Here is a 13791-nt window from a genome sequence, read left to right on the forward strand (position 1 = left end):
GATTCGGTTCACTTCATTCGCACACGCTGCCCTGCTCCATCGTACATGCTTATCCTGATGCGCGCGGCACCACTAATGAATGGGAAGCAATGGTGTTAGTAACGTACTATAACGCAGCACAGCACGCAAAAATGTGGTCCCGCATTTAGTGGTGTTGGTGATTTGTTTTATTGACTTTCGGTTTGGTTTTTTTAGCTTTGTTTATTCCACCACCACGCCATTTACGCTTTACGCCTTTGTTTTATCGGCCAATCTCGATTGATTCGCGGAGTTGCGGCGAGTTCGCATGGTAGCGCATATAAGATAGACCCGCACTGTACTGGAGTGTCCCAGTCCGTATCGTGCGATCGGTGCTAACTAGTCGCGTGCCCTTTCGCGTGTGATCAATCCTTCACTGCAAGTTAGGCGTTAGCGGTGCGTGTAAAGTGCATTTACCGTCCAGTGCCGAAGTGAACATGAAGCTGCAAATTGCTCTACTACTTACCGTCGCCATTATCGGAACCGGGTCCGCCGCCAAATTCCGTACGTATCTGGTGTTTTAATCATTTGTTTGCAAAGCGCTTTACGGCATGGATTGTGCGGTTCTCGTTTAACGTCAGCAAAATAATGTGTCGTTGGTTAGGCGGGGTTAGGTGCATCATATTTTGGGTGGTATGAAGACAGCAAAAATAAAAACACGAATCACAAACGACTCTACGGAGTTCAACAAAAACAAAAAAAAAACACACACGAAGAGGGCACTAGCCCCATAGGTCGATTGATTCGTTTTGCTAATATTTGAACGCACCTGACGCATCTGTTGGGTTTGTGCCCTTGGACGCTCCGGAGTTGTCTGTGCGTATTGTTCACGGGACATTAACACTAAATTAAGCAAGATAGCAGTACAAATGTAGAAGTCACCTTTGGCCACTGTTTGCTTTAGCCAAATTAGTTCTGCATACTCTCCATGTGCCATGTAATCGATTAAATAAGGATGATTCACTGCATATCTTCTAGATATTATCCGTTAGAGAATAATGAAATCTGACAAGAAGCAGTTTTGATTTATTTAAAAGATAAACTTTCGGGAAGAAATAAAATGTCTTAGTTTTCATTTATATATAATTTGTAATGTAATTTTACCAGCAAACGTCGTTAGAGCTGGAGTGAAACATAGGTCACACTAATATGCAAAGAAAAAATTTCACGCAGTTCGATCAAAGCCTTGTGTTTAAACATGGCAACGGCATTCTTTTTAGTAGACAAACATTCGGCAATACACAGAGAGTAAATATTTAAATTAGCATAATTACGCACGAGCTAAATACAATATTGCAAATAGCTAGCTACACTTTTAAACAAGTCATTCGGTTGTGATCTCTAGGTGGTACGTTCAAAACCAATCCCCTCTCACAACAAACCTTGCGTGATGAAACCGATTTATTCTCAGCGATTAACAACACTTGCAATCATACAGGATCCGTACGGAGCCCACATTGCAAAGGCCAGGTGATTTGAATAATATGATTCTCATTAGTGAAACAATATGGAATAGCCTGTAGCTAGGTTCTATACTAGAAACTAGCTAGGAGCATTCGACTATGCATCAAGTGCGGGGATTGAAACATGTGACCGGTTAAAACTGTACCACGTGCTGTTGTTAATTGTTTTCTTGATCGTTATTTCTTGCCAGCTACTAAATGCTTCTGGGGCATTACTCGTGCTAGATTTCCATATACTTGCAACTTGTTTGACAGTAATCTTCGTCGTGGATAAAAGGTGACTAGTCAGCGGGTGCTGTTACTAATTGCGGTGCATACAAATTTTCTTTACAGCCAATGCCTTCTCGCGATGCAAACAGGAGGATGGCAACTGTTTACTGGAGGCGGTCACTGCCACCTTCCGGAATTTCCACAAAGGAGTTCCGGAAATTGGGCTGGTACCACTAGATCCGTTGCGCATCGATAAAATGGACATCGTGCAAGGAGATGGTCCAATCAACATCGTACTAAACTTCAAAAAGGTGGACCTAGGTGGATTCCGGGAGGCTCAAATTAAGAAAATCAAGTAATAAACCATTAAATACGACATTACAAATCATGCAAAATTTTACATAGCACGCTTCTAAACGTGAAGGTTTTTTTGGTATTATTTTCATGTTCGTTTTTTCTCTTAATTATTCTTAGCGGATTCACTTCTAATCCTACCAAGATGGAGATGAACCTTCTCGTTCCGGTTGCTTCACTCGTCGGAGGTTATAGAATTAATGGCAAAGTGTTGATCCTTCCCATTCAAGGTGAAGGTAATTCCAATATGACTATGGGTAAGTGCTCTTCTTGGTGGTTCTTCATATATAGCAATGGTTGCCCGAAATCATCGAATTAACTTTTGCAGTTAACTGTGATATATCGCTAAAGTGGACCGGTAAGCTCGTGGAGAAGAGTGGCCAACAATTTTACCAAGTCGACAAGTTTAAGGTGCACTTCGACACCAGCCGGTTCTACATGGACTTTTCGAACCTGTTCAACGGTGATAAGGCGCTCGGCGATAATATGAATGTGTTCCTGAATGATAACTGGCAGGACATCCTAAAGGAACTGAAGCCTGCGATATCAGCGGCATTTACAAAGATTTTCCAGGCTGTTGTTAGCAACGTTTTCAACAAAGTGCCTTACAACGAGCTTTATCTCGCTTAAGTGGGGAGTGGGGTCTACTATAAATACATTAGAGAACTAAGAAACATTTGGAAGATGATATTATGTGCAATAAAACAATACACTACAAACATAGCAGGTGTGCAGTTGATTTGGTTATGAACATATTATTATTTTTTACATAAAACAACATTCATACACATCGGAAAAATACTCAATATTGAATGGTTGGTTTTGGATTATTTGTTACAGATCTGTAAAATCATATTAAGTAGAATAAAAAAAAATAAACCAAATAACATAGCTTTTAGATCAAAATATCAAAAGCCACTTGTTGTTGGTTTTTGTCGAACTAAGCAGAGGATCGCCAAAATTGCAGAGTCAATAAAGCGCTGTATGATATATAACTGATAGTTTTGAGTTTAAATAAGAACAGCACACCTACCTGTGAAACACCAACCGAGTCAATAGCCTAGCGGAAGCATTTTAAATTCATGCATTTCGAATGAATAACATCGATGTATGGTATTTGATAGTATATTTTCATGAAATGAAAGGAAGGTTAGTGGTTGGAGTTTTGTGGTGAAGAAAATTCTAAACTATATCATTAAGATATTTTAAGTTTTGGGTCAATTTTTTGTTGCCCACTGGGTAACAAAAATGCATTTCATTCACCCACACGAAGAACAAATGCTTCATTTTGACAACGCGAATGACTAATAACAATAACTCGTCGTTTTAGCATTATATCGGCAAATATTCGCTAGCTATGAGGCCACAAAAGAGACTATACAACTTCCAATCGGCCTCATACAATTCACGCTTTTTTTTTATTTCTCGTAAGGACGGCCTGGTTGGCCGTATCATTAATTCACGCTTTTTTAAATGCTTGGTTTTTCGTGATTTTTTAAAGATACCGGCCTGATTTTTGCAGAGGCCTAACTAAACAGTACCTTCATCAATGAAGCGAAAAAGTGATATTCCGATTTATGGTTTCCGAATTTTCCAGAAAGCCAAAAAATCAGAAAATGGATGAAAATATGGGAAAATATGAGTCCGACTTTGGGGAGCCACCAACAAACAAGAACTAAAACACATGCTACATGCCATCTTCGCGGATACCTCCCCAAAAACAGCCACTATGAGTAGCTTACTTCGCACTTCGTTAATCGAACTATTGAGACTGAATATTTAAATCTTCTTCATCAGTAGATAAAAATTAGTAAACCCATTTTTCCTTTCTGGTCTATCTGGTCTAACAATCTACTACTCTACAATCTACTTCAGTTTCATGCAAATAACTGCCAAAGCTCTTCGCGGTCCGGACTGAAAGGCTTCGCGAGCCGTATGTTTGACATCTCTGCCTTAGAGCAAAGATTTAGAAAGGCCGTTTTTGCATCATTAATGAGCACATATGCTACAACGAGCAGCAATACTAGAGCTAAGGTCTCTGGGCATTCTAACAATAGCTGGTTTTTCAAAACATTAATGAAAACCCCATAGCAATATAGGAAATCCGAGGAATAGGTGGTTTCGGTTTATTAGAGATTAGACCTAGTGCAAGTAGGCGATATTAGTTCAATTCTATACATCTGCAACATGTTAGAAAATATCATCGACAGGTTGGAACACTCTGCACATATGATAGAAACCATCTAAACTCAAAGGATATTCATAAGAATTGTAAGAGGTGTCTCAAGTATTTATCAAATAAAACCAATGGTATAACATTACCATTTCAAATTAATCTTATTTAAAGAGCAATGAAAAAGACTCCTAAAGAAAATTCAGTTCTTCAATTAAACAAAACAAAAGTAAACCTTCTATGCCCATCACAACTGACAACTTTGTTTATGTTGCGCATGTTCATAGTTCTATTATGGCCTAAGTGGTCAGTCGTGGCTTCGTTTTGTTCACAGATTTATTGGAGTAATATCCAAGACGTAATGTATACCGTGTCTTGCCTGATAATGAAAATATCGTTATAGATTTTTTTCTGTAGTATCATACTATTTTTTGTTGGTTTTGGTAACACAATCGATCACAATCGGCTCTTTTGAGTATTAATGTTTATCTGATTCAAATACTTTTTACCGGTAAGCCGGTTCCTCCAACCTCCAAATTCATGAGAAGTAAACAAAATAAACAATCGTTCTCGCTATTAATAGTTTTATGCACTATTAGGCAATAAAAAACACATATTTATTATATTTCCTTTGTGGTCACGTGTTACGTGATGCAATCTTCTCTTTATATTTTTTCTTCTTCTTGGATAAGAATAAAGAATAATAATAAAAATACCTATAGTGGTGGTAATATCAATAGTGGTGGTATTGCACTAAAATGCGCTTCATATGATAATTTAAAAGTATTTAAGTTATGTATGTTAGTGTGAAATGTTATCTGGTCTTTTGCAAAGGGTTTAAACGTTGAAACGTAACATAGTGACAGAAACATCCATTATTTTGTGGAATGTGTCAACATTTTTCCAAAATCCTTAGGATTTCATACTAAAACTCATATATTTGTGACCACATAACAACGGAATTTTTTTGTTTACCTTAACTTTTAAGAAATGTTATTGATTTAATGAAATACGTTGCCTTTTGACCATATTTTCGCATTTTTGGGTTTTTTTTAGCATAGTGTTATTATAACACACAAAACAGGTGTGTTCCTGAAGTGGTTATATTTTGAAAATCAGTATAAACAGCACATTTTATATTTTTTTCGGGATATTTTTAACATGTCGTATTGTATTCAAAAATGAGCTACAGAAATGAATTTCCTGAAAATAATTTAACAAAAAAATCCAAAATTCGCATATCGGGCTGAGTGAAAAATCGACTTCGAATCAAGTACACTCTTCCTGGTGAAGATTGACAACAGGTGATATTCAGTACTTTAGTCAATATTTTCAACACTCAAATTAATACATTATTTTACGATCAAATTATGTAAGAATTCAATATTATGGTAGTAATCCTTGCTATTCATATGAAAACAGCTTCAAAACTAAGTTCCATCTTATACACAGGTTTTGAGGTTTGTTATTTGTTTACCACCACTATAGGAACACTATACGACGACTATAGGAACCATTGCACCATTATAGGTGCAACAAAACAGTCAGAAAAATATGTATGTTTTCGTAAATTTATTGTATTTAATTGTAAAAATGGTTGTGATTGCGAAGATAAATCATATTCCGATTGCTGTGTTAAAATATTCATAAATTTACCTTCCTGACACTTTAAATCTTTTTAAGCACATATGTACCACTACAAATTGCACCACTAGTGGTACATTTACCCTATAGTTTACATTTATTATGCTGGCCTTTTTACATTAAACATATCCGGAAAACTGGAAGCATATCTAGACATATAAGATGTGTATGGTTTTTGCCACACGTTTTAACACGTTCCCTTGCTCAGTTCCCTGACCTTGTTTGTCCGGGGATTCGCTAATTAACTTAATCGTTATTAACTAATTGCAGTAGGTGACCGCTAACTGAGAGGTTAAATTTGTGAGAAAAGTGCACATTTGCTAAGAATTTCTCTTCGTAAGATTTAGGATGTTTCATGTTTTGACATTACTTTAAACTGAGAATCACTTCAGTTAGCGAACATTAAGTTAAAAAGCACTCGAGTTAAAACACATCCAATTAGCAGTCGCCTACTAACGATATCAATTTAAGATAATTAAGTTAAAGATAATAAATCAGAGAAAATATCATATCTGATATCAATATTTGAATGTAACAAGATATAAAGGGATTGTTTCCTTTACGTTCAACACAACATCTTTTGAATACAAGGTTTCACCAATGGGAGTCAATATACTCAGTAAAACCATGTAAAAATAGTAGCCGTGAGTGTAATTCATTCAATCAGCATTATGGTTAACCTTAACGAATGTCTAGCAATGTTGTTATGCTTCGCGGATTTAATTCCGCATAACGGTGCAGATAGATGTTTCCTGATATGTCCTACCTACTGTTGATCCGTGACAGTGTTAAAGAAATCTGTTCCTTGACTTATTCAAATACCTTCTACCTTTTATGTACCAAACGAGTGGGCAGAAAGCAACAGATGCATACATTAAGTGTACCACGTGTCAGAACCATACGTTTGATCAATAGCAAAAACCAATAAACTTTATCTATCACATCTATACTCACGTAATGTGATAGAAACACAGTTCAAGTGATTTTTTTGCATCAATATGATTTGTTTGATCTAATCTATTACCAAACCTATATATTATATGCTCTCTCATACATTTATTCACTCCCTTTCTTTGATAACTTTTCAACTTTTTTATGTCTGATTCTAAAAATATTACTAAAATAGATTAGGAGAGTTGGTAAGCATAGTCACTATTTCATTTTTCAGATAATTTTCATTAAAAATATATATACTCAATTACGAGTACATTTTCTTATAATGTGCTAAATACTTATGTGGAACGAACTAGAAGTAAAAGGGAATACTGTTAATCATCTTCGTTACAGTTTCTATATTACAACAAATTGCTCAATATTCAAATCGATCTATAAGCTACTATTTCAGCTGCAGTGCTTAACGTTCGACGAACACGTGGATTGTAGCATCATTTTTTCTGTATTTAACAACCTTTTCACCTTTAACATTAACCACCCAACAGCCCCTTAGCAACATGGCTTCATTAGGCGGTATCTGTTGTTTTTTATCTACTGACCGAAAGGCATCTTCTCAGTGTGCGCCGTGTGTGCACCATTTCCTGTTTAGCTCGACAAACGAATGTTAACAACCTGAACAATTATAGTCATTGCAGCGCACAGATCGTTCCGCTACTCTCCAGATTACCTGCCATAGTTAGGAGCACACCCAATTACTTTCTTACCGTGCACACCGGGTACGAGTTTAAAAGGAACACGAACGTTTCAACCTGACACGTTTATGGATGAACCTCAAATCTTCCCGAACGCATCCGGTCAAACACATCCCGTGGCCCGATCAAAGTGATGAAAACAAATAGAAAACTGTTAAAGTATAGAGCGTGCCACGCGGACAGTAGTGACCGTTCGCTTGAAGGGGACTATTTTTCATTAACCTTTTATGTCCCTGGTCGTGGATGGATCACCAACACGCTGTCTCCGCGTCTGGCCGTTCATCGATTCATCCATTGGTAGGACTGTTCGTATAGAGAGTTGAGGTAGAACTGGGAGAACGTGTCGCATCTCACATGTGCCACATGACGCATAAGTCACGAACCTTCGGTTCGTTAAGTTAATGGCAGATTTCTACACTGTACGGGCTTCTTTTTTTACATTTCTCGTCCATTTGCCTATCTTAGATTTAATAACGGTTATCACTTCGGGGAGGCAATACCACTTATCCGATGCCACAATTATCCCGGCGTACGTGTGCTCGGACTAATTTTACATACATTTGATATTGGAGCAACAAGCATTTTCTTCTCACCGCGACATGTATGACAAAGGGAAGCTTGTTTCTTTTAAAAAGCAGTTATTGGGAATTTCCAACATTACATAAAATTACGCTAAACTTCGGGAACGTCCCGGAATGGTGGGGATCTTTCATGTTCAATATTTGTAAAGCTTTTGTCAGCAAACCGCACGGCACTATTTGAAGAAGCACCTTTGTTTGCATAAAATTTAAAGGAACAATCAGACCAGGCATTCACACGTGAACTGTCAGATTAGTTTCAATCTTTGGAGTTTGGCCATTTGATAATTGGAGATTGTAGTTTTACAGGCTGCCGGCATTTAACAACTCAATTGCAACAGCACAACACACACACATATACAAAAAACCCACGATAAGTCACCTTCGAGGTTAGGTGTGCAAATAAGGTTCTGCCTATCCTGTTATTAGACTGTTCTCGCTTTCCAGGACGTAGCCAACAACGCACAGCGATGCCTGTTCGTTCACTTTTCTATGGGCTTATGTGTGGCCATTGTTTGCAATTTTAGCTGTGTGTTTCTATCGGTACTCGCGATAGGTTAAGCCTGAGCAGGGCGCGCGTCGTCTCGGGCGTGTCTCGTCTCGCCCAGCGCAGTAAAGATCATCACAACCAGTTCCGCCGGCTATGACGTACAAACGCGTTGTTGTTGGCTGGCGTTAATGGCAGCGTAAGAACCGATCCCGGCACCGATCATCCAGCATGCTACAGACGATCGGCAAACCGGCCCCGGGTGGGGGAAGGAGTGCCTACCGCGGACGACAAATAGAAAACAACGACAAACAGTAGCCTTCGCGCGCGCGCGCTCACGCGTTTTCATATATAAGACCAGCGCTGATGGGCCAGCTTCTAGAGCTTCACTTAGACCGCCGCGCCAACGACGCACCACAGCAGCACCGCTTAAAGGCACAACTGTGGGAAGAAAAATAGTATCCGCTAGTATCGATCACAGTGTCTCGACGTTCAACCATCATGAATCGATTGGTGATGTTTGTGCTTCTGGAGGGATTGGTGGCTTTAGGCAGTGGAATCAAATTACGTATGTATTCTTGCACCCTTGTTAAAAACAGTGAACCGTAGTCGACCGGCTAAAGTACATACTGTGATTACAATACAAAATTCGTGTTCGTGGTATTCCGTTCGAGTTTAAACGATTCCGTTCGATATTTCGTTCGTGTTCGAGATCAAGCGCTTGTACAAATCGATGCAACATTGAATAACGATCTGATATCGGTTGAAATTATTAGAGCTAAGATTAAGGCTACTAGTGCACATGTATGTAAACGTGTCATGTATTAAAAGCATTCGCTCCATTGATCGGAGATCATAATCGATACGATCGAAATCAATACCGCTTCCAAAACAACCAACAAATCGAAAACGAAACATCTTCTTTTAAGGGCACGTGAGTTGTGAAGACCGGTTACATTTATTAATGTTGTACTTCCTATAAAAACCGGCTTTTTGCTGTTTCTTCCGCAACAAATTGATGACGTAACGATGCAATAACAAATACACCGAGGAACTGTTAATGAATCGTATACACATTTTTTTATAGAAGCTTGCCGTAATGATCATTAGAATGGCTACGATTAGTTTATCAATCGGTATGATAAGTCAACGGTATGATCAGTTCGCACAGTGAAAGGCAAAAGGGACCTTTAAAATGGTGTACAATCTATTTTCTAAAGGAATTTTTCGATTGCAAATTGCTGTGAGAAGTGAGAGCTGCACTTCAGTGTTATTAAAATCAATATTATATCTATCGTTTACAGCTGCTTCATACAGTCAGTGTAAGACGGGCGATGAGCCGTGCGTCGTGCAAGCCATAACTAATACATTCCACAAGTTCCAAGGCGGCGTTCCGGCACTGGGTCTCGCATCCCTGGATCCATTGCGCATCGATGAGATGGACATTGTGCAGGGTACAGGGCCGGTTAACATAGTGTTAAATTTTAAAAATGTTGACATCACCGGTTTTAAGGACGTTGCAGTGAAAAAAGCAAAGTAAGACCAAGTTCATTGTATAATCCAGCTTGTCATATTCTTACAGAATCGTTTCTATTTCATCTGCAGAGGTTTCACCGAAACTCCCAACGTGATGGAGATGAACCTACGACTTCCAGTTGCATCACTTGTTGGCAGTTACAAGATTAAAGGAAAAGTCCTTATTTTACCTATCCAGGGTGAGGGTACCAGCAACATGACAATGGGTAAGATGATCTTCATAGTTGAATCAATGTGACAACCTTCTCGCTGTGCAAGACATTTTTTTTCTAATTCCCTGTTTCATTACAACCCACCCCTGCAGTGAACTGCGATTTTCTGATGAAGTGGAACGGCGCGCTAGAAAAGCGAGCGAATGGTAAAGAGTACTACCAGATGAACAAAATTAAGGCTACGTTCGATACCACTCGCTTCTACATGCATCTGACGAACTTGTTCAACGGTGATAAGGCACTGGGTGACAATATGAACCAGTTCCTGAACGACAATTGGGAGGACATCCTGAAGGAGCTAAAGCCCGCCATCATCGGAGCTTTCACGAAAATCTTCCGTGCTATTATAACGAATGTTTTTGAAAACGTTCCTTATGAAGAGCTATTCTTACCAAATGCCTAATGGCGATAGCGACTATTCTTAAATGTAAGTAACTGTTTTGTGATGTTGTACAATAAACTAGTTTTCTTGACTGCTGGTAGGCAATCAAGATGAAACGTTACTACCTGATGTATTCATATGACAGAGCTTCACAGTTTGAGAACACATTTGAGCAGTCTGTTTGCGATTTTAATACAGCTAAAAGCCATCCGAAATTCAAATTTATATTTGAATATTTATAACAATTAAAATGATAAATTTTATACAGCTAACAGTTTGAACTAAAAAAATGTATAATCAATAATCTTAAGAATCATAATTAATTATCCAGTAAGTGTCATTACAACCAATCCTGGATAATATGGTTTATTGGTCAACTCCAATCGAGTAGATTTGTATCACTTTTTTTGTGAAGAATACGTCTTCAAAATTAATATTAACTTTTTTTTCATTTTTAATTCAAACAACTTGATTAGATCATAAATTATGACAATCAAATTAAAGGTGTGATGATTTTTTTTATTTATTTATGATATGTACTCTTTTACAGCACATAACATTGTTAGAATGAAGTATAACTACCAGGAAATCACTATTTATACGATGACAAACTTATTAAATTACATTGAACTTCCTTATAAAAAATTATCGAGCTCATATCACAATTTTCGTGATTAAATTTTACTTTACGTTTACTTACGATAACAACGTTTACTAAAAAACGTTCTAATTAAAAGCAAGTAAGTATTTTTTTGGCATCGTTGATTGTTCAACACTTTTTTTAATCGCTTTAACTAGTGGTACTAAGTTGCTTGATTTTGCAAAAGAAAATGTATCCATACAATTACTTCTTTTTTCATAATCGTAATTTTTTAATCATGTATGCTACTTGTGTCCAATTACTTTTGCATATTATCAAAGTAAAAATTTAACTGCCAAAAACCATAAAATTACAATAAATGAAATAGTTGTAAAAAAAAAGTATCATTAATGCACTAATAACTTCTCTTTTATCATCACAATCTTTTAAGCATGTTTGCTGCTTGTGTCCAATTACTTATGCATATTATCAAAGTAAAAATTAAACTGCCAACAAATCAAAATTAAATGACATCACTGCATTCAAATTTGGTGATCTGAAATGGTATTAAAAACATTCTGCTTATTGTCACAAACATAACAAAACTTCACCAAACAAATATTTGTCTACATTCCGAACTGTAGGAATGCAAAGTCAATTGTACTAAATAACTATTTCGAACAAAACTGATGTTTTCAAATCTCTACTCCGGAACTGCATGTTCCGACTGAACCAATCCATTCCCATCCCATCCGTACAAGTGTCAGACGGTCGACCGTAAAATCGCCCATCGCTACAGTTGTTTTCGACTTTTCTTTTCCGCAGAATTCCCGTTCTGAAATGCCATCCAATGAAGTGCAATCAAAAGCATAAATTGATGCGAATTTCTTTCATCTTTTTAATAGTTTTGCTATTTGTGCGTGGCTATCCTGCCGAAGAGAATACTGAGGAAGAAACCGTGATTGAAGGTAAGCGCCATTCGCGGCGAACGTATCATTTTGCGCTCGGGGAAGTGGCAGTGCCTTGCGCTGGGAGGCATCTTTTGCAGCCCACTGGTCTGCCGGCACTACTGCTAAAACCCTTCACTTTTCTTTTGCACTCTCTTGTTGCAGACTTTTTTATATGTCGTACCTGCGGAAATGATGTCAGCGTAGCGAATCTAGCCTTCGACAAATACACCCCACTAGCGCTTAGCGCGACAAATCACTCTTTCACGGAAACACGTTCCGTGCTAATACAGGAAGTGCAGAATCCTCTCGGAATTCGGTTTCACATCTTTCTCGTAAAGCAAGCCTCCTGCGCAAAGGTCCACCCGGTAAGGAACGTTTGGTTTGGCACACACATGCACCAAGCAAAGACACAGACACACATATACACACACACATACATACATACATAAATACAGCATGTCGCAGTGTGCTTTCATGCCCGTGGAATTATCGATCTATTTTCCTATTCTACACCCTACAGTGGACAATCAAGTCGACCTGGTTCCCTGGCTACGCGTGGAAGGTTTGCGTGTGCCCCAAGTGTCATACACTGCTCGGGTGGATGTTCGAACCCGTCGAGAGCGCCACGGCAGAGCAAAGTTTCCCTTCGGAGGCGGGTTTCTACGCAATCATCTTTCAGAACATCATCACAGAAGGATGTAAGTTGGTCTACACTCTGCTGCGATTTTTTATTGCCACTGTAATCTCCATTACTAATTCGATTACGTTCGACTTGCCTTCCAGTCGTGAACTCGCTGCTTATGAAAGAAAAAGCACTGCGCGATAATTGACATATATAACCGAAAGGAAGGAAACGCAAGTCACAACCATGGTTGACCCCAAGAGACACATCAACATCCTTTCGCCAGAGGAACAGGCGTTCATTGAGGAGTGCGACAATGAGTTTGCACATCGGTTTACGGATTTGGACGAAGAATTTATGGCGCACTGTCAGCGTCCCTCGAAACCGCCGCCAATAGTATATCCGTGGAACAATCGCCGTGGTGGCGGAGGAGGAGGTTGGCGAGGAGAAAGACGTTTCAATGACAGGGGTGGAAGAGGGAGAGGAGGTGGCCATTTTAATAGGCGCGATGCAAGACATCAGCCATACAATAATGACAGATATCGTAGAAATAATCACCAGTCCGGTCGGGACGAAGGCTATAGAAACAATTCATCACAATCTAACAGCAGACAGTACGACCGATCCGGCCGAGAACGCCAGTATCATGAGGAATCGAAGTGTTAGTATGGAGTGAATTTAATGTATAACAAGTTTGCATACCCGTCGTTGCAACGTAAGTCTATCCGTTCGTGTGAGCGAGCTGAGAATTTTCCCTTCATTTGTAACCAACACTTTGCGAGTGTTAAAACGTACAGATTCTTTACGAATTGTAAATAAATATCTGTAAATAAAGACTGAATTGAACAAATAGTTGTACGACGTTCGTATTGATGTTCGTGAAATGTATGTCCAATACTGTTTAACCGTCCATTCGACCCATGTAAGTCCATTCCA

At 38.5% G+C, this 13791-nt stretch overlaps 2 protein-coding genes across 2 annotated transcripts; both read left to right on the forward strand.

Annotated features, from left to right (window-relative positions):
- Positions 1 to 313: 313 nt before the first annotated feature.
- On the forward strand, positions 314 to 10824 carry LOC120908341. The gene is made up of 8 exons (XM_040319253.1): positions 314 to 522; positions 1815 to 2046; positions 2166 to 2302; positions 2374 to 2669; positions 4506 to 4524; positions 9878 to 10109; positions 10179 to 10315; positions 10414 to 10824. Exons 1-8 carry the CDS (start codon positions 456 to 458, stop codon positions 10722 to 10724), a joined length of 1431 nt encoding a protein of 476 aa, XP_040175187.1. The 5' UTR covers positions 314 to 455; the 3' UTR covers positions 10725 to 10824.
- Positions 10825 to 12078: 1254 nt separating this feature from the next.
- Positions 12079 to 13189, forward strand: LOC120897457. Its single transcript, XM_040302380.1, has 4 exons — positions 12079 to 12251; positions 12396 to 12598; positions 12754 to 12931; positions 13017 to 13189. Exons 1-4 carry the CDS (start codon positions 12134 to 12136, stop codon positions 13061 to 13063), a joined length of 546 nt encoding a protein of 181 aa, XP_040158314.1. The 5' UTR covers positions 12079 to 12133; the 3' UTR covers positions 13064 to 13189.
- The last annotated feature ends 602 nt before the right edge of the window (positions 13190 to 13791 follow it).

Source organism: Anopheles arabiensis, chromosome 2 (genome assembly GCF_016920715.1).
Source record: "Anopheles arabiensis isolate DONGOLA chromosome 2, AaraD3, whole genome shotgun sequence".
NCBI lineage: Eukaryota > Metazoa > Arthropoda > Insecta > Diptera > Culicidae > Anopheles > Anopheles arabiensis.